The 26,185-nt window shown below is 60.1% G+C and overlaps 1 protein-coding gene across 1 annotated transcript; it reads right to left on the bottom strand.

Moving 5' to 3' along the window:
• Window positions 1–12,165: 12,165 nt before the first annotated feature.
• LOC144994583 (uncharacterized) lies at window positions 12,166–15,638 on the bottom strand. The gene is made up of 3 exons (XM_078952951.1): window positions 14,362–15,638; window positions 13,432–14,276; window positions 12,166–13,334 (listed from the first exon to the last, which is right to left on the bottom strand). The coding sequence occupies exons 1-3, from the start codon at window positions 15,600–15,602 to the stop codon at window positions 12,556–12,558; spliced, it is 2,865 nt and encodes a 954-aa protein (XP_078809077.1). The 5' UTR covers window positions 15,603–15,638; the 3' UTR covers window positions 12,166–12,555.
• Window positions 15,639–26,185: the final 10,547 nt, after the last annotated feature.

Below are 26,185 nucleotides of genomic sequence, written 5' to 3'. Positions count from 1 at the left end.
CGGCAGGGCTCTGGATGCCGCGAGGACGCTGCGGTCTAGACTGGCGGCGGCCGCCGAGTCCGGGGGATCGGCGGCGCCCCCGAGCCTCGCGTACGAGACCAGGGCCTTGGAGTACCTGACGGAAAACCTCTCCTCCGCTCCACCTCCCGAGTGGGACTGCGTGCGCCGTTCCCCTGACGTTTCGGCCGAAGTGAAAATCGCGAGCGAGCTGCTCTGGTCCCACTTGGTGCTGGTTTACGCCGGCAACCGCAGGCTGCTGCTCTTCAACGCGGAGCTGTTTTTCTCGAGGCCGCTACAGTCGACGGCCCTCTGCTCCAGCGAGCTCAGGGAGGCGCTGTTTTTGCACGGCAAGCATGGACCCTTCTCCCAGCGCAAAGGCCGCCTTCAGGCGCGAGGAGCGAGTATCGGCTCTGCGTGGCAGGGGCGAGACTGCCCCGTTCTTCCACCAGACCCGCGTGCACAGCGAGGGCCTAGATCCGACGGGGGGAGAGGAATGTTGCGAGAGACCCGAGTGTCTCGACTGTGCTGGCTCGCGGTTTTGTGGCTCCTGGACCAGCACCGATGCCACAGCGAACTTGGTTGGCTCAGTAGGCCCGTACCGTGCCGTCCCTAGCCCCGACGTGCTCGGGCGGGGCGGGGAGCCAGAGCCCCGGCGCCCTTCTCCGCAGGAGACGAACGACACCCTCAGGGCCGCCGGCAGCTGCGTGGTGGACCTGAACGGCTCCGTGCTCCTCCACGTGCTTCACGTGAACACGGTGGGCAACCGCAAGTTCAGCGCCGTGGTGTACTCGGAGAGCCTCAGGCGCTACGCCCTTCAGCAGTCCAACACAACGAAAACCAAGCTCGTGAGCAGGCTCCGCTTCGTCTCGGACAAGAAGAAGCTCAGCTCCCGACACGGCTACAAGAACACCCGCATCGAGTTCTCGTCCAACCCCAGCCGCAGCGCGAACTACACGTCCAACGCGAAGCACGCGCTGCAGCCCTACTTCAGGGGGCTGTTCGAGACCGTGTCCATGGCCCAGGGCACCTGCGTGGTCTCCGCTAAGCCCTTCGAGGTGAACAACGAAAACCTCACGAGCTACATGTACGGCGTGGCGAACCCCGCGAGCGTGGTGATTCGCATGAAAGACACCAAGAAGGACTTTCACACTCCCTTCTTCTTCTCCTCGGTAAACGTGACGGGCGAGGAGAATAGGCACCAACTTTTCTCCTCCATGTCCATCAATTCGCAGAGGGTGAAGAGCGCGGCCGAAGAACTCCCCCGGGCCCTGGCCTCCGTGGCCTCGCTCGTGGAGCTCCACGGCCACTTCAACAGACTTTGCTGCGAGCTGGCGCACGAGCGAGGTGGCACTCTCACGACCAGGGAAAAGGTCTGCCTGGTGTACCTCACGGAGATGTACTTTTTGCGAGTCAGGGACCGGAACAACCCCACGCGCTGGCCCGGCTACAGGGAGGCGCTGAGGGGCTCATTCGCGGGCCGCTACGGGAGCCGGCTGACGGCATTTCAGGACAGAGTCCTCTCCAACTACTACCAGAAAAACCCAGAGTTCGTCCACCTGGTCCCGTGGCTCCTGGACAACCCGAGCGTGCGGCACCGCGAGATGCTCTCGGCCCACGAAGCCTACCTGAGAGAGGAGGGAAAAGAGGCCGCTCGAGCAGAGCTGATAGCGGCCGTGGTCTGCCACTGCGAAAACGACCTGACCCGCCGCCCCCCGGAGGGCTTCCCTGACCTGCGGGACGTCGACTTCTCGCGACTCGGCTACAGTGAACTCACGCTGAGGCACGCGCTGGACAGGTCCACCAAGGCCAGCGACGACGCTCGCCCAGGCGGTCGGGCTAAATGACCGGCGCGGTCCCCACGATAGCGAGCCCCCCCCTACCATGACGACCGAAGTGAGCGGCGGCACCGAACTCGGGAGCCTCCCTCGAGCTTCCATCCTCAGGGTCTGGGAGATAGTGAACCGGCACTACGAATCCACCTTGAGCTCGCTCGAACGAGAGGACACCTCTCGTAGAGCCGCGGCTCGGGTCAGCTCGCTGGCGAAGGAGCTGCATGACCTGACCGCAGCCTGCACGGAGAGGCTCGAACGCGTGGAAGCTCGCGTCAAGGAACTCAAGGCCCTCGAGTTCGGCGGAGTTCGCAACGAGCGGCCCGACGGAGCGCGGGCCGGCGAGGCTCTCGGCGGAGAGTGGCACTTTGTCTACACGCGCCGAGGAGATGTGTTCGGATACATGAGGCTGATCCCCGAAACGCTCTCGCGGCTCCCCTCGGACGCGGACGACACGAGCCTCTGCGGCGGGCAGAGGGCCGAGTTCACGCTGCCGACACAGGTGGCGGCGGAGGCCCGTCGTGTCCCCACGGGCCGGTCCGGGAGCGCCCGAGGACGAGCGGAGTGCCCCCGCTGCGGCGAGTCTCTGGATCTCTCGGAGTTCTGGAGGCACGCGGTGTATGAGATCGCAGAGAGGGGAGCCAGGGTTCCTGCGCGCCGCCCCCCCGTTCGTTCAGACGGTCCGCGACCGAGGTGGACCTTGGAAGAGGGCGAACGTTGGGACGAGCCCATTTACAGGCCCAGAGACCTGACGAGCACGTGCGAAATCGGCGAGTGCTTCTCCCAGCTGAACTTGAAACACTTTCTCTCGGACGATGACTTCTCCGGGGCCCTGGACCGCGCTTTCGAACTCTTGGCTCTGAGGTTGAGATCTTAACGGAGACCACAAAGACGACACGGCTGTTGGCAAAAAAAAAAAATGGTTGAAAGATTAAGAGAAGAATCGAAAGGAAGAAAAAAAAAAAAGAAAAAGAAACGGTTGTGTGCACGCAGAAAGTTGTTGACAGCGGACACATCTGAATAAAAATGAAAGTTGTGAGATAACAAACACAGTGCTGTTTCATTGTTTTATTGCGTCAAGGTTTCATAAGCATACACAATGAAGTATGTTCAGGTGTTACAGTTCCACTGTGACCGTGAGGGCTTTGGGTTGCTCAAGGCCGGTTGATGTTCACGAAGCAGGTGCTCAACGGTCAATCGTGCCTGGTACGCGAACAGGAGGGGTTCGACTGTCAAAGCAGAGCCACCGGGGACAAAGGGTCGGAGAGGGGAAGCTTGGACGAAACATTTTGTATTTTCGAAAAAGGAAGACTTTTTCTGTCGGGAAATCTCAGAGTGGGGCAATGAGCTGTGAAAGAACAAAAACAAATAGTGGTTGAAAGCAGACGTGTGCAAACGAAAAGCAACGAGAGAACAAAACTGAAAGTTGTTTCATTGCCTCAATGTCTCAAGCCTTCAAAATAAAGTACGTTCAGGTGTGACAAAGACTTTTTTTTGTCCTTTTATTTGTTCGGAGATTTCCGAGGTACTTTTCGCGAAGAAAGTGGTCAAAGGCAAACGCTTGCGAATAAAATTGTACGAGAGCTGTTTCATTTGTTTTCTATCGTCTCGAATTTCTGCGAAATGATATTCCGGCACAACAGTTTGACCGTGACCGTCGTCAGCCAGTAGGTGCAGCCCAGAGCGTGCAGATCCCGGCGCACGCAGAGAGCGAATCGAGATTCCGGACTCCCGAGGACGCTCCGATTTTGACCCGCTTATTTACAAGCCCAGAGACCTGTTGATTACCCGCGAAATCGACGAGAGCCGCTTCCACCGGCCACCATGTTCTCATACTCCTACAAGCCGAGCGCAGCCTTCGCCTCGGCTCCGCTCGGAGCCCGTCCCTCCGCCGCAACGCCCACAGTCAGCGGTGTGGCGAGACAGGCCGAGAAAGATCTCCGCTCGGAGAACGAGGGGGTCGGGCCTTCTCGGGCGGCTCCTGGGATCTACGAGACCCTCGCGAGCGATGAAGTGGTCACGCTCGACTGCCTGACTGGGGTGGTGCGATCTGAGCGGGGCTGCACGTTCGTGCAGTACACCCCGACGGAGGAGCACAAGCTGCGCGCCGGGCGGAAGAGCGTCCCAGTGGAACAGATCAACAGGTTCCTTAGGTCGTTAGGGGACAGCGGCGTGCCAGCTGAAACCTCCTTGATTTCGCTCTGCCCGCTGGAGCCGGGCCGCCGGAAGACCCTGTGGATAAGGGTAGCGCTGGAGGAAGTGCAAGAACTCAGCCTGGAAGCCCTGTGGATGCTCAAGGGCGAAGCGCGGCTTCACGCGGAGAGGACCAGCCTCGTCGTGTGGCTGGAGTCGAGCGCGCTGGGTTCCAGCTCGCTGAGCCCGACGGCCGAACGAACCCTGTGCCCCGCATCCGAAAGGGACGCGGAACGTCTCGCCGCTCTCGCCGAAGAGGGCCTCCTGAGCCCCTCTGAGAGAGGAGAACGGCGCGAAGAGGGCTCGAGTCGAGAGGCCGCCCACGTCTCGACACAACGAGACGAGTCGGGGCCTGAACAGTCCGGTCTGAAGCGCGTGAGGGTCAGAACGGGAGAGGTTGGCGACTGCCCAACACACAGCCTACCCGAGAACTCGAGAGACGGCCAGCCGTGCAGGAGATCGAAAAGACAAATACGACGGCGGGTGCAGTCCTCCGGGGTAGGTTTCATCAGAAAAAGAATCAAAGCTACAAAGGCAGCCGAGAAAAGGGTCGAAGCGGAGTCGACATTTGCTCGATTCGGACGGGAGAACTCCACGATCTCTCCTGAAGAGACTTCATCGCTTCCTCCTCCTCCTCCGCCTCAGCCTCCCGTTCGTCCTCACGATCCTGTTCCCCGTCACGGCACCGTCAAGGCCCCCACGCGCAAAGCGCAGGATCGGGCCGAAAGAGGGCTCGGGGCTTTGTCCCTCTCGTCTCGGCGAGTAGAAAGGCAGCCCCGGGCGCTTGGCGGAGAGTCTCCACCATGTTCGGTTCCCAGCTTCGGAGAGGCCCGAGAGACCAGTCTGTCGCCTTCCGGGGAGAGAGTCCGTGTCTCGTCGTCTCATCAACGCCCGGTGCCCACTGTGGTTTCGGCCGAAGCTTCTCGGGGCTGCGGGCTGATGTAGAGCGCGGACGGGTCGTGCGGAGCACCCGGGACCCGCTCTTCCGTCGTGACCTCTTCGCAGCTTTTCACGTCAGAGGGCCTGAGGCCGAGTTTGTTCGCCAACAGCAGGCCGTAGGCAGGCGGGTGCAGGGAATCCTTTGTGAGCATGATATCGCTCACGGAGAGGGACCCGTCTGGCTTTCTCCCCGACAGGCTGTCGGCGAACGTGGCACCGGACGTGTTGAGGAGAGCGACCAGGGCGCTGTGGAAGATGTGCACGGGGGATCCGGACTCCAGTTCTCTCACGCCGTCCCTGTGGTTGTACTGTATGGTGTTGTGTCTCCTGTTGAAGTGGCTGAATCCCGACAAGGCGCTACGCCAAAAATTTGTCCAAATGCTCAGAGTTTCCTCCAGGTGAGCAACGCTGACAGAGGACGGGTAGCTGCACACCAGCCTCACGTCCGAGCCGAGCTCGGTCACGGGATCCCGGTCTCCTTCGGCCCCGTCCTCCCGCTCGGCGAGTCGACGTTCCAGACGCCTGGACACGTTCTCTGCCATCCTCAGCAGCCCGGGATCCTCGCACTCGGACCTGAGCTTTTCCAGAGCCGCGCGAGGACGAGAGGTGACCTCGGTCAGAAATCCGCGCACCAGCAGGACCTCTTTGCCTTCGGATATCATGGAGGCCATCATCTTGCTGAGGCTGTGGGACACGCTGGCGGACTTGTGCTTGGACACCGAGGCGCACGCGCCCGACTGCAGCAAGGAGTCGGGCAGCTCGGCGTCGTTCAGCAGTCCCAGCATGTCCGTCTGTTGGTTGCAGGCGAGGGCTCGCGACAGGTTGTCCAACAAAGGTCTGTCGGTCGCGTTGCCTACCACCGAGATGCCAGCGTCCCGCTGCTCGGCCCTCGAGGAGAGCATCACGTCTGCCACGCGCGCCAGCGACGACCGATCGGCCCCCGCGCTGGTGTACACGTGCCTCGCCGCGGCCTCGTTCAGACCCCTGGTTATCCTGGCGAAAAGCGTCCTCCAGTTCTTGACGGTGTCGTGAGCCCTCTCCGCCAAGGAGGAAAAGGAAGGACCCGAAGCCGACCAGCTGCTGTCCCACACCGACGCTCGTCTGTAGAGGACCCCGTCCACCACCGTGGTGACGAGAGCGGTGCGCTTGTCGTAGAAGGCCAAGCACGAGGAGGCTCTGCACTCGGGCACCACCGGGCACCGTCCGTGTTCGAAGGTCTTCATCACACCCCATAGAGTCACCACAGACATCTTCAGCTCTGTCTCCTTCACGGGGTTCCGAACGAAAGCCTCGCGCTCTCCCCTCACCCAGTCCGCGACTATCTTACACACCACGGCCGCCGGCGCGCAGGGCACCGACGCCATCATCAGCAACTTGGCTGTCTCCGCCAGACTGTCCAAGGGAACTTCGAGCACGCGAGGAAGCGCCTCGTCGTGAGCCCCCTTCTCTTGGATCGCTTCAGCCGCGGCCCCGGGAGGGCTGAGGCCGTCCGGCGACACCACAAACAGGCGTCCGGCACTACGGGGCGGGGCCGCTTCGACATCTTTCCTGCATCGCTTGCTGGGGCGCGCGTCCGGCCCGCCGGAGCCCGAAACCATGTTGATCACGGCAGCTTTACCAGACAGGCCGAGGCCGAGGGATCTGATTTTCTTCCACGGCAGGAAAAGGCAAGGCACGAAGCCCGCTAGCACGGTCCAGCGGATCATGTTTCTCAGGGTGCTTTTGATGTGCCCGCAGCAGGGGCGGTTGGCCACGTAGTGCCCGACGAGATAGCGGACCAGGCACGCGGCGCTCTCGCTGTTGCTGCCCAGCACGTTGCACAGCAGCAACTCCACTGACAGGGCCGGGCTGAAAGTGTTCACGATCTCCTCTATCACCACGGCCAGCTGCGGATCCTCGCTCACAAAAGCCCAAGACGCGACGTCCCTGTGTAGCGGCAACAGGTCGTAGCACTGCTCGTAGCAGTCCCAGCGCGCCTCTCCGCGGGGGCGATTACGGTTGCGTGCACGATGAGCGCAACGGCCGTTCCTGAAGTCCTCTAGAACCCTCGCGTCCCCTCTGTCCGCCAAGGCGCACTCGGCCACGGCCGCCTCCCGGACGTCGAGCGGTTCTTCGTCTGCCTTCATCGTCACAATTCTGTTCGACTCGACTTTCGGACGGTAACCGGGAGGGGTTAATGAGAATCCGCTCCTCAGCTCCTCACCCGTACTCAGCTGCTCCCGCCGCGTCTTCGACCCCTCTCGTCGGCCATGTTCTGCGTACTGTTCAAGGCGCTCTGCTGCCTTTGCGGCAACGGGCGGACGGCGCGCGGCCCTAGCGGGTACCGTTATGAGGTCCTCGGAGACAGCGGCGACGAGTACGGCGTCGAAGAAGGCGACGAGGCGGACGAAGCCGAACCTCGCCTCAGGGACTTCGCGCTGATGCGCAAGAGAGCTATCGGCCTGACCAGGTTGAAACTGAAAGCTATCAACTCCGCCTCGGACGTGTCCGTGGCGGAGAGGCTCTTGGAACGCCACGGTCAAAATGACCCAAGCTTACTAACTTACGAGGGCAGGTGCCGCGAGGAAATGCTGGCGGCTTTGAGCAAGCTCCCACCTTACGCGCACGGGACCCAGATCGACAGACCTTACAGGATAACGCCAGCCTCGCGCATCGGAAGCGAACGCAACGGAGCGATCGTGTGAGCGCAAGGGTCCCTTTCGCCGAAGAGGGGGGGGGGGGGGTGAAAAGGAAAAAAGAAAAAGAAAGAAAAAATAAATAAATCACCATGAGCGTGGTCAAGACTGACCCCAGCGTTTACTCGCTGAGATCTCTGGAGGCTGCCAAACGACTGGTCAAAGCGCCTGGGTTTCTGGCCGACTCGACCGGGGCGTTCTCCGAGCTCGTGGCGGAGAAGGTGATCAGGGCGTCCGCGGCCAACACCTCGGTGTCGGCGGACGCGGTCGTGATGATACTACAGGCCCACATGGGAGTGTCTCTCTTCAAGCAGCAGAAGGACACGAGCCGTTTGCTGGCGGGCTTCGTGTACAAGATGTTGATCCCGGACAAGTCCGTGCCCACGGGCACGCGGTTCACGAGGCGTTACAAGATCACGGATCAGCGAGAGGCCCAGAGAGGTACCTACGACACGGTGGGAAACGGGGTTCGGACCAGGGAGTACAGCCAGGTGTTTCAGCACACGTCCAAAGTGGTGACCATGCAGTTTGGATTTCTGCTCGGCATCACGGTGCCTTCCGTGGCGGAGGAGCTGATACGCAGGGAGCTGGAGCAGGCCAGGACTTCGTGGGAGCTCACCAAGACCATAGAGGTCCTGGAGTACTGCGCGGCTCAGCCCACGCTCACGGACAGGATCTGCCAGAAACTCTCATCCCTCCCCAGAGCGGAGAAGCTGGACTCTGTGCTGACGATGGCCGAGCTCATGTGCGGCACCGTGAACGCGCATCCGGATTCTTTCGTGTGCGTGGTGGAGAACGCTCGCAGGGTCCTCTGCAGCGACAGGCCAGAGGTCCTCGTCATGGGAGACACCCTCTTCAGGGTGGTGTCCCAAGACTCCAGCGCCGTCAGGACGCGCATCGCTTGCGAAAACGTGAAGCTCGCGCCCGAGTTCTGCGTCTACACCGCCGCCGACGAGAAGTCGCGGGGCGACGGGGTCCACGAGTTCACCATGGAGTTGGTCAACAAACGCGAGCTGGGCGACGGGGACCTGGCTTTCGCGGACGACTCCAGCTTCAGGGACCAGGTCACGGAGATGCCGGTGAACCACATTCTGATCGGCGGCGGGCGTTCGGTCGGCATTCCCATCGCGCTGGTGGACGGCGTGCAGATGGAACACGGATGCGGGAGGGAGACGTCCACGGAGCACAAAGCTTTCAGCAACACCCAGGGTTTCAAGTGGGAGTACTTCACGGTGGGCTGCACGGCTCCGGCGCTCGGCCAGATATCGCCGTCCAAAGTGCTCTCTGCCACTGACTCCGAAGAGGTCGGCTACAAGCAGCTGGCCCAGCGATCGCCCTCGGTATCGTACCTGCACCAGTACGACGGCGCCGTGGTCTGCGTGACGCTGAGGGAGCTGCACCGCCTCGGCAGTCCTCGAGCTCTCTTCGGCAGGGAGCGCAGGGACAAGCTGCAGGGGGACTTGAACGCCTTCATGAGGAACGGACCCAGAGGGATCGCCGTGGGACGCATGGCGCAGTTGGCGCACAGCGATGACTGGTACCAGAAGATCAAGAACCCCGCGTCGCTGCTGGAGTTCGACGTTCGAAACATGGTTGTGCCCGAAGCCCCGGACGACGCCTCTCACGGATCGGCCGCCGTCGAGCCCGTGCGCTGGGTCGTCAGGCCCAGGGTGGCCCTGTTCAACACCTCCGCCATGAACAGCCTCTCCAACGAGATCGCGCAGATCGGAAGCGAGCTCCTCGCCCGCTTCGGAGACAGCGAGCACGCCAAGACCGTGACCCTCAACCTCACCTTTCTCAGCAAAGCCCTGGATTACCGCGGTGGTGCGCAGCGCATGCTGGAGATGAGAGGCAAGATTCTCGCGAACCAGCCCATCCGTGACTTAGAAGTGGATGGGTGGACGAGGGGCCGCCTGTTCTGGTCCTGGATGGCGGACCCCATATGCGCCGTGTACATGCGAAAGGCGCTCGGGGCCAAGGAGATCGGCGCCAATGCGCCTGATTTCACCGTGGAGGAACGGGAGGTCCTGGTGCAGCTCGAGGGGTTGATAACCGGAGTGCTGGCACTGTTTAGAAACGTGGTGGGGGACAGGGCGAACTCTGTCGTGGCCTCCATGCCCTGCTGCTTCAGCCACCGGCGCTACGCGGCCATGGATGGGTCCCAGGCCACGGTCAACGAACGCGGATATCCCGTCTGGTTCACCTTGGACGACATGGACTACTGCAACCTGATGTATTGGATCATCCTACCGAGCCTGGGGGCGAGGGTGTATCGCCGGCAACCCGTCGTCGAAAACGAAGCCCACGCGGTGCGCGACCCGCTGAGGTACAGGGACGGGGAGCCGAACCTCTCTCTCGAGCTGGGCATCGACGGCAACCTAGGATTGACCGTCGCCCGTCTGACCGGGGAATGCGTCTTCTCCAGGGTGGCGCCCGAGGCCTTCGCCGAAGACGCCAGCGAGCAGTTCGAGCCCACGGCCTCTCGCCACGTCTCCTGCACGGACCTGGGATTCCACAGGAACTCTGTGGTCACGTACATGTGGTCGATAAGACTCAGGAAGATCTCCGGCATCGGAAACGACCTGGCCAAAGCGCTCCTCGGCATGCACTACAGCACCCTGCTCACTCACGACGTGGTCAGGGATCACTACGACACCGTCTACTACTCCGGCTTGTCCTACCTGATGTTCAGGGGAGTGAGGTTCACGGGCTGCGGAGTGTCCCTGATGCAGCAAAAGTCGGCTCTGTACGCGCTGGGCACGCAGGTGCTGTGCAACCCGACGGCGAACAACACTCACCAGGTGTGCACCGTGAACCAGTACTGCGAGTCGGTGGTGATACCGGACACCCTGGAGTCGCCCGGGCTTTACATCCCCAACCTGTACATGAAAGACGTGCGAGGGGGAGACGTGCACCTGGAGGGGCGCGGAGGGCCGTACGACATGGTGATCGCGGACGCCTTCAACGGCTTCTGCCCGGAGTCCGACAGCGCTTGCGGCTACCGCAGGCCGTACATCTTCACCACCGGCCGGTCCCAGAGCCTGCAGGGACTCACGGGCGAGGTGCCCTTGGATCCGCTCATGCGCTCGGAGGCCTACACCTGCATGCCCACTCTGCTCAGGCCCTTCAGCTCGGCGCTCAGGTCGCGAGGCAGACGCAGAGGCGACGGCGGAGAGGACAGCAACCACAGCGTCTTCTGCGACGCCCTGCACGCGGCGGAGTTCGAAAAGAGCGTGCTGGATCACGTGGGGGACCTCTTCAAGGACACCACGGAGAGAGCGAATGGGAACAAGCGGGCCACGGACATCATGCAGCCCTCGCTCGGGGTGGCTTTCTGCGGTACTTACAGCATCGGGAAGACCTCGGACAGGAAGCTCATGAGCGCCTGCGCCGCGACGGGCGGCGAGCCCCTCGTCGACAGGCTCGCGCCCAGAATCAGCGGCACGGGCCTGTTCGCTTGCAACCCCATGCAGACCACCGCTCGGTTGATAGCTCCCATATTCAGCAGGATATTCGAGAGCCCCAACCATGGTCGCAGGCTGTTCTTGTGAGGGAGGAAACGGAACGTAAAACGGGCGAAGCGCGCGGGAGAAAGGAGAGAGAAGAGAAAGCAGGGAGGAAGGATGCCTCGGGTCAGGGGGCCCGGCTTAGCGCGCAAGGTGGCCCGCGGACTCTGGGCCTTTGCTGAATTGGTGCTTTTGTGCGGGGTCAATTTCTTCGTGACCCTGTACATGCACCCAGTTGACCGCGAGCGCGCCATCGCCTTGATTAGGAAGAGGGAGGAGGCCGAAGTGGACGCCGCCATCAACACAGTGGCCAGGTCCATCACGGGCCTGGACGCGAACATAGAAATGATCAAGGGGATCATCGGCTCCGAGTCATGTGACAGGGCCGTGACCGCCGAGTACGTGAACGAGCTGCGCTCGGCCGAGACTCAGAGGGACCAGCTCCGCTACATGCTCATGGCGCTCAGGGGCCGGATCGATGCTGTCAGGCTGGTGGGCGCGGTGGACACTCTGTCAGACAGCGTGGGGCTTCAACTCAACGCTTCGGCCAAGATAAACAGGACGGTGCTCGCCTTGAACGTCCACAGGGACCTCGACGACATGAGGGAACCGGTGTCTAAAATGACGGTGGAAGATGCCAGCGGGGCTTACGAAGACGGCCATCTTACTCAGAGGCACCCTCACTGGCTCGTGTGACCGCCCTTAAACTGGGTAGTCCCGCTACGGTTCTCTGATGGGGAACGCATATAAATTCCTACCGGAAGGTCTGGGTTGTTGGGGTTTCAGGGCTTTTCTTTTCTTTTCTTTCTTAGTGTACCTGCCCTTTGTATAAAGTGTGTCTCTTTTGCTGTGCTGCCTTTTTTGTTTTGTTTTCAAATGCAACAGTGTTTGACTGTCTGTGTGTGTTGATCTTGTAACAAATTCTGAATAAAATAATTTCTGAAAACACAACTGCTTGGCTTGTTTCCATATTCTGTTTGCCAAGAAATGTAGAGAGAAGATGTGAGACTACAGTAGGCGTACTTCAATCAACAGCAAAATGATTTTATTCAAAGTACAAAAGGAAAATAAGTCTTACATTTCAAGAGGGTACAGTTCATGTGATTGGATTGCATGCTGAGGGTACAGTTCATGTGATTGGATTGCATGCTATGAAAAAGAAATGCACGAGGTAGAAAGACAACTACGCAAGCCTTCGCTGTTTCAATGGCAGTCACAAGGAATAACATCTGCTTGTCGAAAGAAACCTCTGAGATAACTGTGGTAAAGAAAACAAATTGTAAAAGAGTAAAAGCAAAACACTTCGATGACAATTCCTATGCAATCATGTTCCACACACCTGTTTTTTTTTTAAAAAAAATATAATATAAAAAAATGATGATGAAATAATGTGAACATTGTGAGCAAAAATGTTCATACGTAGACATTTTTGTCACCTTCGTAGCAAATGGGTCGGGTCAGCGTATTTCCAGTCTCCGAGTTACGGTGGCAGTCGCTGAACTCCTCTGCCACGTTCATGTAAAGCGTCTGGGATTGGCAGCAAGACAGCGGCCTGTAGTCGAACAGAGCGGCCGCAGCTGCGTTTTTAGCCGAAAACACATCTGCGTCCAAGGCGAAGGGTCGTACCCTTTTGTGTACGTAGCTGGGATCCGCTTTCTCCATTCCGCTTCGGGCGGCAAGCTCAGCGATGGCTTGAACGATGGTGGGTCCATCGAGCGGCTTGCAGTCCAAGACCACGTGGATGTCCCTTTCAACGCGCCCGCCGCCTTCCCTTGAGCGGTACTGCACGGTGAACCACGTGCGCAGGAGGAAAATCATCCTCTTGAACTTGACCTCGGACACCGTCTCCCTCAAAGAACTGTCGATCAGTGGGAGGACTCTCATGCTCCCACCCTGGCACACTCTGGTGGTGCACCACGCTGCCAAGACGATCTGTTCCTTGAACACGAAACAGCACCAGTGAAAGTAATGCGTGCCCATGTCCACGTCGAACAGCCGCGGCAGGTGCACGTCGGGCCCGATGGCCGCCTGGGTGCTCTCGGGGCACCATTTCCCCACTAGCACGCGGTCCCAAAACCCCGGGATGTGAGGCATGCAAACGTATCTGTAGGCATCATACTCAGGCAAGAGCTTATTTTCCCAGTAGGTGAAAGACATGTCGTTTGCTGGATTCTTTATCAGGGTCTGGAACGCTGCGTAAAAAAAAAAAAGAGAGAGAGAAATCAGAGAGAGGAAAGTCAGACTCTTGAAGCTGTGCAAGGTCGAGGTGCTAGAGGGTGTGCCTCTTACCTCGCTGAAGTTCCTCGTCACTTGGCGACCCTTCGGCCAACATCCTTTCAACGCATTCCTCTTTTTCGATCCTCGTCATGAAGCGGTCGCTACCTTCTCGCTCCAGTTCCCAAGCTCCTACAGCCTCCATCTCCGGCATGTCAGCCAGCGCGTTTGCCGTGGCGTTCACCATTCCGTTCTCGGAGACGACCCAGTGCTTTCGGCAGCCTCCCTGCGCTCTGATGCACAGCGTGCACAGGACGCATCCGCAGAGGCACTGCACGGGTCGATTGAGTTGCAGGAGATACCCGCAGCACACCGGCGCACGGTTGAAAACCCGTCTGCATGATGGGCAAGTGATGAGATCTTCGAGCGTGGATAGGGAGACGCCGGGGATGCCGTCCCAAGGGCGCGGCCCCGCGCTGCCCTCTGCGCTCCAGCACGCAAGCTCCTCTTCTGCGGGCGTCCTGGGCTCGCGTCGGTTGGACTCCACGGAGAGACAGAGCCCTGGAGACTCACTCTGCAGCGCTGCGCCGGGCTCGTCTTTCGGCGGCTCGACGTCAGGCTGCGAGCTCGGGCGTCCGTCCCCTCCATGGTCGAGATCTTCGTCACCCGTCTCGGGTGGCGGAAGTAGAGAGCCTGGAAGCTCAATCGTCTCCGCGCAAGTCGAAGCGACCCGAGGAGGAACTTGGTAACCGTTTGGGGGTTCCGCCGCGCGCGGCTCGATGCAATCGGGGTACGTGATCAAGTTGATGTCGTCGTACGCTTTCGTGATGACGCTCTCGCACAGCATGGCGCTGGCTTCTTCCTCCAGCGTACCGTACTCCTCGTCCTCAGTCGAAGTCAAATAATATCTGGAGGGGTTTCTGTAACGCACCCACAGTGACACAAAATACAACTTGTGAATATCACCTTCAAACCATGCCTCCCAGGATCGACGGGGATACCCACGGCTGGCCGCTGATGCTCCAGATGGCAGTGTGCAGCTCTTCGTCCATTCGCTTCGCGACCTCGACGCCTTCCTCGGACTCCGGGACGTCGATCTCCCCCGGGCGGAGCGAGCGTTCGCTCTCCGCGCCTCGGTCTTGCTCCGTGGCGTCCACTGGGCTAGGCGGAGGCGCCGGAGTGGGCTCGACGTGGTTTGCTTTCCGCAGGGCTTCGAGTCCAACGCAGATTGCGCCTCCCGGTACCGGCTGTCGCCCTCCATCCGCGAGGGCCTCGCGACACCCCGCGCTTTCAGCACCAGGACACAGAGGCTCGCCGCGAGCCTCTTCCGCCTCGTCTTCGGTTTCCTCCGGAGAGGCCGCCTCGTTTTCTACGCGCCCCCGACTCTTGTCGTCTTCGTCCGAGGAGGAGGCGCTGACATCAGATGGACTGCACGCGCGCTCTTTGGCCTCGTACTCGGCCGTGCGAATTTCGCCCTTCTCTTCTTCGCCCTCGCTGTACTCGCCTTCGCTGGAGCTGTCTTCCTTTGTCGAACAACACCCTAGTCTCCAGGGCCTGGTCGCGGTGTCTCGCTCCGTGCGACGGCCTCTCCGCGAGGACGACGATTGGGGGTTCGCGCGGTCAAAATTGCAACCGGCGTGAGGCACAGCCCAGCGAACTGCCTTTCGCCTGCCGTCGTGAGCTTCACCGACATCCACGCCAAAGTGCGACGGTTCTTCACCAGTGGGCCCCTCTGGCTCGGTCCTCCTTTTCACGAGCCGAATCTCGGATTTAGTCCTGCGAGGGCTGAGGCTCGGGTCCCGCTTGCGCTTGATCCTCTCGCTCCGGTGATATTTGCCGTCTCCTTTTCGCACGCAACCGCCCGCAGGGTTTGTCCTTCTGCGACGAGGTGCAAATTCAGGGTCGAGCTCCTTTCCAACCTGCCTCTTGAGTGTCGGGTAGAGGGGAGGCTCGCGGTCGAGACGGACGCATCCGAGGGCCCGCTCGCGTCCGCTTCCTCGGTAACGATCGCGGACTCCATCCCTCTGGTCGCGGCGGGAGATCTCGCCCTCGGCCCACTCGGGCGTCCAGTCGAAGCGCTTTCTTTCTCTCCTTCTCTTCTCCGTTTCTTGCCTTCTCCTTTGCTGCAGGTTGCGCAGGGGAGAAGGCGTAGTGTATCTGCGTTGGCCCCCGCCGATCCTTCTTTGTTCGGGCCTGGCCTTCCTCTGCATCTTTTCGTTCTCGTATCCAGCCGAAATCACCCTCATTGCACCGCGGGCTTCGTTAGAACAGAGAGCCGAGTTCCACCCAGATGCCGAGGGGCGAATCTCTAGTGTTCCTGTACGAACGAACGCTGGGGTGTGAGCTCAGTCCTCTGTGAGCAAACTTGGCAGCACTTATATAGCCCCTCCTCGACAGTCTCGAAATCTCTGCAACAGAAGAAACTCTCACCTTCCTCACTTTCATGCCAAAACAAAACTCATCACTATCAGTGAGTCTGACCTTCCCCCAGAGTGCAAGAACTCCGCTCGCAGCAAGACGTCTCTGGGTTGGACGAGATCCGTCAGAGTCAGGCCGATGTTTACAGCGTCTGACCGATGTGAACAGCGTCCGTCCGACAGCCACTCGCCTCCTCCGACCAGGCTTAAAAACGGCCGAGTGCAGTTCATAGAATACGACCGATGCTCGCAGTCACTGTCCTCCCTCCTCGACCTTCCCGCGAAGCTCAAAAAGTCAGACCGGCATCTCGCACGCCAAGCATCCACGGTGGCATCAATCCGCTGTTAATCGGAGCAGCCCAGACATTCGAAACACAAAAAGTTCTGGGCTCAGAAAAGAAAACTGGTAGGCTCAGGGGAAGGTAGATAATGTTTGGGAGCAATAGGAAAACAGGAGAGGCAGGGAGTAAGACATGAAGGTGGAGACTTGGGAGGAGCAGTGCTCAGGGGAAGGTGGAGAATGTTTGGGACCAATAGGAAAAAAGGAGAGGCAGGGAGTAAAAGATGAAGGTGGAGACTTGGGAGGAGCAGTGGAAGCCCATGCTCTATGAAGGTGGGGGGAGAAAAGAGAGCAGAGTGGTGTTGGTGACCATAAAATTACTTCTGATCAGCGCAACTGCTTGTGCACGCAGATGTTTTTTTTTGTTTTGTTTTTTTTGTTTTGTCAATTCACGCTTGCAGAAGCCAAGCTTACAAACCTCTCTCTTTCCCACTCCGGAGATCGGCAGGAATAAAGCACAGGGTGCACTGCCGTGAACGTGTGAACACATTTTTTGGTTTTTTTTTTTTTGACAAAGAAAATGTGTAGTGTATTTTCCCAGAGATGAAGCGCAAGCTGTGTTCGGTGGCAAAACACTTCAAAGCAACGAGAGCATTTTTGAACGAGCTCCTTTATTTCGCACTCAAACGCACAGTGTCCATCTCAGAGCGCACCGAGCTTTTCAAACAGTTTCACGACAAGATACATCTGCTTATATCCAAAGGATGGTGCACATGCAACACAGACAAAATGAAATACACATGAAAACCCACTACGCAAACTACATTTCTCTTTCCCACTCCGGAGATCGGCAGGAATAAAGCACAGGGTGCACTGCCGTGAACGTGTGAACACATTTTTTGGTTTTTTTTTTGACAAAGAAAATGTGTAGTGTATTTTCCCAGAGATGAAGCGCAAGCTGTGTTCGGTGGCAAAACACTTCAAAGCAACGAGAGCATTTTTGAACGAGCTCCTTTATTTCGCACTCAAACGCACAGTGTCCATCTCAGAGAGCACCGAGCTTTTCAAACAGTTTCACGACAAGATACATCTGCTTATATCCAAAGGATGGTGCACATGCAACACAGACAAAATGAAATACACATGAAAACCCACTACGCAAACTACATTTCTCTTTCCCACTCCGGAGATCGGCAGGAATAAAGCACAGGGTGCACTGCCGTGAACGTGTGAACACATTTTTTTGGGTTTTTTTTTTTGACAAAGAAAATGTGTAGTGTATTTTCCCAGAGATGAAGCGCAAGCTGTGTTCGGTGGCAAAACACTTCAAAGCAACGAGAGCATTTTTGAACGAGCTCCTTTATTTCGCACTCAAACGCACAGTGTCCATCTCAGAGAGCACCGAGCTTTTCAAACAGTTTCACGACAAGATAGATCTGCTTCTATCCAAAGGATGGTGCACATGCAACACAGACAAAATGAAAAAAAAAATACACATTCGATCCAACTACGCAAACTACAGCATCTTAGTCCTCCTCAGCTTTGCGGATCTGGGGATCGCAGGCCCTGCTCCGCCTCCCCCTCCGCAGTACACCAAGTAGATGATCCCAGCAGAAAGCGCTCCGCACCAGGTCGTGAGAAGGCCCATCGAAATCCACAAAGCCGAGCTGCTGGCGAACCCCGATAGCCAGCCTCCCAAAGAGACTCTCCCTGCCACGATCTCGTTGTACTTTGCGTCAAAATCAGTCAGGTCTCTGGTGATGTTGTTCAGGTTTTGACGCACGGACAACAGGTTCGACGTCGTGTTCACGGCTCGCAGCAGCTCCATTTCAGGAGTCCCGGGCAGACTGTCTTTCAGCAGGTCCGCGAACGACACCGGCCCGTCCGATATGTGCGGCCTGGAGAAAGGCTTCAGCGGGGGGGATTCGATCTCGACCGTGACCGACCCCTCCATCCAAGTTACCTTCTTGTCGCGGTAGCAGATGTTTCTGTGGCACTCTCCGCACACGGTCTTGCATTCCGAGGGGTCCTCGACGCACCTCCTGTACCTTTCGTGAAGCTCGGGCCTCCTGCAGTACTTTCCGTGGCACTCGGAGGGCTCGTAGAACCGTCCGTCTATGAGCCAGACATCGTAGTCTGGCCAACAGGGAACGCCATCGGTGCTGATTTTGGGCATTGGTATGATCCCTCGGACCACGGCGCGCTCCACGGCGTTCGGCAACGAGTGCACGATGAACAGCTTTCGATTTCTGTACAGGGCCGCGCCCACGGTCGGGAACTCGGACAGACCCGGGTGATCGCGCATCACGGTCATGCCACTGGGGCAGCTCCCCGAGCGCTTGGAGGCGATTTGCCTCAGACAGTTTTCCACCCCCCTGGCCATGAACTTGGTGTGCATGGCAGCCTGCGTCATCTGATGGGTCACGCTTTGCATCTGAGCGTACCACATCTGGTAGCTGGCCATCACGGAGAACTTGACGTTGGTGTCTCGCAGGGCTGCCTCGGTGTTGCGCTTCATCGCGTCCCTGAGGAGTCTAAAGTTCTTGTTGGCGATCTCGGTGTTGCGCTTCATCTTCCTCTCCTGTTCGTCTATCCTCCCGTCTATCAGCGCCACGTTGGCGTCGAGCCGGTTGCTCACCTCCACCAGTTGCCCAGCGACATTCGTGAACGCGTTCTTCACGGAGTCCATCTGGACCTCCAAGCGATCCACTCTCTGAGACACGTGCAATGCCAGACCCAGGGCAGCGCCTCCGAGCAACGAGCCCAGGAACCTCTTGTGCCTCGTGCGGCGTCGCTCGGGCCCGTCGAGTGCCGGGAAGGGTGCATTGTCGGGCAGGGCGTACGCAGAGGCCTTGCGCTCCTGCGCGGCCAACTCCTCCAGACCCTCTCTCATCAGGTCTCCGGCCCTGCGGGCATCGTCTGTGATCTCGTGCGCTGAATCGCACAGCTTGCCGTAGTCTCTCCGGCAGCCGTCATCACCTCCGCAGACCGAGATCAGGCAGGGCTTGAGGGCGCTCACGTCGTAGTTCACGCAGCTCACGTTCAGGTTGATGTAGTCCAGGCCCGGGGTGAAGTTGGACACGAAGTGAATGGCTTCCGCCGGTTTCACGATCACCCCGCGATCGTGCTCCACCACCGGCCTGTCCAACGCGTAGCTGTCGTCCACGGAGACTAGATTCAGGCCCTGGCTGCTCTCTCCCGTGTTGTGCGCGGTGCACACCCTGCTCACGGGCGGAGCGTACTCGACGAACCTTTTCGCGTCCAGGATCCCCACAGTGTAGTGATTGGGATCGGTCGTGGGCACCATGGTGTTGATGTTTATCGCTACCTGCGGAGGCCTGCCCGACGACTCGACCCGCTTGTCCGGTTCCCCGGGGGTGCACGACTCCATGGCGTACAAGTTCCCCACGTAGATCCTGTCGTAGCTGGTCGAGTACATCTCCCTGTGGGGCTCCTTGAACACCCCGAGCGCTCCGTGGACGGCCACGAGGCCGGGGCACACCAGAGTGTGGCTCAGACCCACGTTGTACCGAGGATCCAGGGAGCTCTTGGAACCCGACGCCGGATCTTTGTACGCGCTCTCCGGGACGGTGATCACGATGTCGCCCAGCTCGTCGAGCTCGGGCAGTCTTTCGTTCGTAGAGGGCAGCGGCGGCGGCGTGCGGAGCTCGGCGGACCTCGCGAACCTGGAGGGCTTCGCGGCTCCGGCCTTCGCGGTGGATATGCCCGCCGCCATCTGCTGCCTCTTCCAGTCCCTCAGCCTGTGCACGGCCGAGGCGATTCCCAGTATCGCGGGCATGTCGGAACGCACGCCACGCTTGAAGTCAGAGTCCACGGGGGCAATCATGAACTGGTTCACGCCGAAGGCCACGGCCACGAGTTCGGGAAACCGCTTCAGGGTCTCGAAAGACGTCGAAGACACGGTCACGTTCACCATCACTCCCCTGGCCCAGACCGTGGTGCTGGAGCCCGAGCAGCACTTGGTGTTGAGGTCTTCTTCGCACCTGAGCGCTGTGTTGGTCTCCAGGTCCGCTAAAGGCAGACCGCCCTCCACCTCCCACCTGCCCGCGCCCTCAGGAGCGCTGAGCTTTAGTCCTCCGGTGAGGGATAAGGTGAAGACGATCTTGTTTGCTCGGACTCCTGTCCTGAGCAGAGTCATGAGGTAGGGGACGACGGCGTAGCGCTCGTCGTCGCCGCCGTCAGTCCTCTGTCCGCTCGGGCTCACCCACGCGTTCTGGCAGTGCCTGGGATCCTTCGCGTCCGCGCGGCCCCGCGGCGTCACGAACGCTTCGAACTCGGCCAGGTCCAAGAAGTCAGTGCTCGCCAGCAGCCCGCGAGAAGGAGGCAGTCCGAGGAACAACTTGCGGACGCCTCGTCTGTGCAGGGCGGACGCGGCAAGCTTCGCAACTCTGCCGAACTGACGCCTTTCCCAGTTCGACTTGGAGCAGTTCGTCAGCCCCCACCGGCTGGCGTCCAAGAGCAAAGCCGTGGACGAGACCGAGGTGCTGACCCTCGCCAGGGTTTCGGCCACGGACTCCAGGACCGCGGGGAACTCTTTTCGGTCCGGGGACACGGGGACCACGCACTCGTCAAACGGGACCTTTGCCACGACGTGGCCGGCTTGCGCCACCGTGGCGAACAGGGCCGCGTCTAGAGCTACGGCTAAGTAGCCTCCGGCCGAGGAGTACAGAGCGCGCTCCACCGAGATGACAGTTGCGTCACACATGGAGGGTGCGACAAAGTCTCTGATATCCTCGGGCGTCGGCGAGTAATCCGGGCCGCGGGCGGCCAAGTCGTCGACGCTGGAGATCTCACACATGGCCAACGGAGCGGAGGCCAGGCCGTCCCAGTTGGTCAGACCTGGCCTCGCGTGCTCCGAGCTGCTCACGCAGAACGTGTTGCCGTTGGATTCGAAACAGTTGTCTCCCAGCTGCTGGTGGCAGGCGCCCATCGCCTCTGCGTCCCCCAGGCCGACGTACACCAGCACGCAGGCGTAGGCCGAGTTGCGGATGGCCAGGACGTCGTCCGAGTCAGGCCACCGCCTGCTGGCCTCGGGCGCGCGCAGCGTTCTCTTCATGAGCTTGTAGGCCGCGCACTGAGCTCCCGGGTCGCATTCGGCCGACGAGTTCGCCCCGAAGTAATAGTCTCTGTTGCGAGGGCTGGCGTGCAGCATCGCCGATATCCTGTTCAGCGGCGCGTGCGGGACCACCCGCTCGGAGCACCCGAACCCCCCCGGGACCGGGACGCACGAGGACCTGTCGAGCTTCTTCACGTAGGCTCCCAGCATCACGCCTTCCGTCTGGTACCTGGTCAAGTCGGGAGAGCGTCCGCGCGTGTCTCTCCACAGGGCGCCGATACTTCCCGGGCAATAATGCGTGCACTGGTCCCGTTCACCCTCCTGAGAGCCGATCCTGCGCAAGGCGAAGCCTCCCTGGCTGGTGCCCATGCACCAGCCGGTGTGAGCGCCACATTTCGTCACGGAGATCCACGCGTAAGGAGCATACCCGTAAGGTTCGTAGTCCGCGGGCGCTTGGGTTCGGGCTCGGCAAAGAAGCCACACGGCAAGCGTGGCGACGAGCGCGAGCATGTCACCACCCTTCCGAGGCGGTCGATCGTTGACCGGCTCGAGAAGGTGCGCGCTAATACTCGACGCCTCCCCCCCCCCCCCCCCCCCCCCCGGGAGGAGTCTGGAAGCCCGGCCTCGCTCTTCACAGGAGAGGGTGAGCGGGGTCGCCGTTACCCTTGTCCGCATCTGTCTGCTTGCGCTTCATGAGCGACTGGCACGTGGCGGCCAAGCCTATGAACTGCTTCACCGCGTCGTTGTGAACCTTGGCCACGGCCTGGTCAGGGACCAGGAAAAGTCTACCCATGTGGGTGCGCACGCGGTTCATGACGCGAACGGACGCCTGGCTCGCCAGGGAGTACGAGCCCGAAATCAGGTCCAGGGTCATGCTGCGCAGCACCCCGGCGACGTTCTCGTCGTCTCTCGCGCAGTGGGCCAAGTGAAGGTTGATCTGCTTCCTTGTGAAAGCGTGATGGCACGACTTCAAGTACGGAGCCACCTCCTGCGGTTCGAGCACTCCGATGGAGTCGAGGGTGTTTTTGTCCAACCTCTCGCACAGGAGGCACTTGGAGCGCTCCTTTTCGTAACAGAGACTCCTGATCGAGGGGTGCTCCCCTCCGCTTATGTTCATGTGAAGCATGGGATACTGTTTTCTGAGAAACTGATCCGCTTCGCTGACGCTGCGCAACTCGCCCTCCGTCAAGTCAGAGGCCCCTGCCTCGGGAAACATCTGAAAGATGGCCTCGGAGGCCATGCTCGACAAGTAGCCCGGCGAGTCATGGGACGCTTCGTTCTCGGCGCTCGACGACGACGACGGCGGGCCGTCCGGGTACCGCCCGCGTCTGCCAGCGGCCTCGCGGCCTCGATTACTAACCGCGGAGGCCCTCCGTCCCCCGAGCGGCACCCTGGTCCTTTCCCCCTCGCCTTCCGCTCCGTGACGCGTCGACCGGCATGGACGGCCCGAGGCTTCACCGCGTGAAGACGGGCGGGGCCCGAGCTCAGAGTCCATCGTTCGCGAGCCGTGAGGAGCCCGGTGCTCCATCCAGAGGAGTCTGGGGGGTGATGGAGAGCGACAGGTCGACCGTGCGTGGGGCGCTCTTTTCTTCCACGAACCCGTGGTTCTGGGGTATCCCGGCGCACAGGCGATGCGTGTTCCGCACAAGCTCGGAGCGCTCGATAGCCGTGATAGACCGCGCGAGGTGTAAATGGTGCAAACCGTCCCGCGGGGAGGTGCCGCGTTTCGACCAGGACGAGTTCGAGCGGATCAGGACGAGGTCTTACTTGCGCGGGACGTTCGGCTTGTCGCCAGCCGAAGCCGGTCGTCTTTCGGAGCTGCTGGCGGAGCTTGCACTTTCGGCCGAGGGGAAGGGCGCCTGTCCGTTCGCGGGCACCCCGCCTTACTGCACCGTCGAGAACGTGGTTCACATCTCGGGGCCGGCGCTGGAGAGACTCATGGAGTTCGACGACGAGTTCGTCTGGGGAGACAATCTTATCTTCCACGCGGGAGCCCGTCCACGCTCGTGCCACACTTAGCCACTCGAAGCGTGAGCCCGCCTATATACGGCGGCGGGTTACGTCTCTCGATGAGATGGGCGCCTCGCGATCGGGGAGAGGAGAGATGCCGAGCGGGGACTGCCGAGGATCCCCCTACGTCCCCCGGACGGGACCACTGTTCTGCCTTAAGGGCCAGAGCGTGTACGTGAAGATGACCGAGGCGGACGAGAAGAGGGCCTTGCTGAGCGAGAGCGACATGACGCTGGTGGGCTACGCCGATAGCGGCGAGTGCGAGGGCGAGGAGCTGCGCTCTGACCCGTCCGTCTTCGTGCCGATCTTCTGCAGAGAGTGCTACGGGACAGAGACACGGGATTACGAGGAGGCTCTGCGGGACATTCTCGCTCGCGGGACAAACTCGTTCATCGTGGGCGTCTGCAGCGTGTATGGCGCGGCCCCCGACGAGATTTACCCCGAATCGAGGGCCGAGTTCTCGGTGGAGAACGCGTTGTCATTCTCGGGGGCCTGCCACCCGCAGCCCGGCAAGGCCGTGTTCCTGCACGACGCGGAAAGAGACATCGGCTGCGTAAAGTGCTACTGGCACGTTCACAGCAGGTCAGCGGACAAGACCTTCCTGTTTTGCTGCGTGGCCTGCGACGGCACAGAGTACACCGCCAGGTTGCTCTCGGAGCTGAGGAAAAACGAGACGCTGAGTACGGCCTTCAGCTTGGGAACAGTGGGAGACAACTCCGTCGGGCCCGTCGTCGAGGAGTGCAGCCTGGTCTCGGTGCCCATGCGACCAGCCTGCTTCTGCGTGGCGCTCACGGACAAGGACCTCGTGTCTCGGACCATGACGAGGATGGGCTTTTGCTCGGTGAAGGACAAAGCCCTCGAAGCCGGGCTGCGCCCGGACGAGGGGGGCAGCCCGCGGGAGCCGGAGGGGACCGGACACCCCGGACTCCGGGAGGGCGAGAGCTCGGAAGATGGGATCGAGGCCGTGAGGCGGCTCGCGATCAAGCAGGCGGACGAGTTGCGAGCGCTCGAGGACGTCCTGAAAGCGATCAAGGTACAGAACGGGGTTCTCGCGCAAAGGTTGAAATGGCCCCAGGACCCCGACACTCTGTTCACGATGCGAGGGGCGAAGGACTTCACGGAGCGCACCGGGGTGAGCAACAGACTGTGTGCGGGCGAGGAAGCCCGTACTAACGCCGCGACACCGGACCGAGGGGGTCGGGGGTCCGAAAAGGACATGGAGGCCCGCGAGGATCAATCGCAACAAGCTTTGTCGAGGTACGAACTGGAAGAAGTCAGGCGACTACTCTCCGCTTCGAGACGAGCCGGGGAGGAAGTGGGCCAGCGCCTGCCGCAATACGGAGTCCGTGGGGGAGATGCTCTGGCGGCACTGGGGGGGTCGACCCGGCGAGCCCCGCACTACAGCTACTGCGAGGACGACGACTACGACTGCAACGAAGTCGCGTCAGGTCGTCCCCGGACGCGATCTCAGAGTGGGAAGACAAAGCCCTCACCGGTCGACCGCCTGACGGAGCAACAGAGGAGAGAGGTAGCGCTGGAGTACAACAGACAAGAGTCCGAGAGAGAGGAGGCCTCGCGGAAAAAGAGGGAGACCATGATCGAAATGATCAAAGCGAGCATGGGCGACTTGATCAAGAGCGCGGGTTCCAGGCGACCGCTGAAGAGGTCGGGGCACCCCAGTCAGCTTTGCCCAGCGCCGAGTTGGAGACCCTAGCGAGAGACACTCCGTACAACAGGCAGCCTAGGAACTTGGACGGGCGGCGGCCTTTGCCCGAGAGCCTGTCCGTGGACGTCCCAGCGCTGCTGAAAGAACTGGAAGAGCTGCGACAGCGATCGTTCGCGAGGAGCTCCGGAAAGAGCGGGGACAGCGAAGGATCGCTGCCCATGGACACGGACGACGACGCTCCCACCGGCGGAGGCGCGGAGGCCACTAGCTCCTTGCGCAGCAACGGCACAGACACGACGGCGGCGAAAAACAAGCAGCAGGCGGGCTACACTCTGAGGCCGTCCGGAGAGGTGCCCGGCATTTCTGACTCTCACGGAACGCTGCAAGAGTTCATTTCTGCGGTCTCGGTGCACAGATGATTCCGCTTACCGGGGCCGGGACCCTGCATAACATGTTTTTGTACACATTTTCAGAATGTCTGTAGGCTTGTATGACTTGCTTTTTTATTTTACTTTTTTTTTTTCCTACAAGAAATAAAGCAGAAAAACTCTTTGAACGCTCCACACACTGTTGTTCTCTTTCCACTTCCCGCTCGAATAAGATTAAAAAATGAACACACGTTTGCGTATAACAGCACTTGCAATCGCAATGCCTTTCCTGGGCTTCGGTCTCAGGATCTGTACGCTTTCCACTAACGACCAGCTCACGGTTCGAACGTTTTGCCAAAGTGCATCATGGCGAACTCGATCTGCGTTACCCTCAACCTGCCCTCTGTGACGGTGGCTCAGGTTCAGCAACTGCAACATTCGCGTTGCGAAGAGGCTGACGACGACGACGCGGTACACACGGGCGCCTCGTCCTGTTGGAAGAGAAGCTGCGATAACATGGCCATGGGCGCTGTCGATTTCAGTTACGTCGCATCGCAGATGATTCCTTCCACGGTAAAGCAGGCGCCTCAAGTGGGAGACCTTTGCGTGCAGCTGGCTCCCCTCGCAGCTCGCACGGAAGAGTATGCGTCGATAGTGGATCTGTACAACACGTACTGTGCAAAGGGTAGCGCACAGATGGCCGTGAGGTGCATGCGGAGCTTCGCGAGGAGCCAAAGCGAGCTGTGCATCCCCGCGATACCGATACACATCTTCGTGTCAGAATGGAACAGGTCCCTGAAACGGTTCCACGACATGGTCAGGTGCAACAGGGAATGGACGAACGCGCGCACAGGCGCTGCTCCCGCACAGGCTGTGAGAACCTCGCTGCTGAACAACGTGATCACGCTGACTCTGGGGGACGTGCCTGCTCGAAGCGAGCACCTCTGGTACCTGCTACACTGCGTGATTTCCAAACCGTCGTTGGTCAAAGAGGCGCTGCAGCTCGTGGGC

The sequence above is a fragment of the Oryzias latipes genome, chromosome 9, assembly GCF_053564925.1.
Source record: "Oryzias latipes strain Hd-rR chromosome 9, Olatipes_Hd-rR_3.1".
Classification (NCBI taxonomy): Eukaryota; Metazoa; Chordata; class Actinopteri; order Beloniformes; family Adrianichthyidae; genus Oryzias; species Oryzias latipes.
Note: the sequence above shows the minus strand (reverse complement) of the source record. Positions and strands in the feature narration are given on the sequence as shown.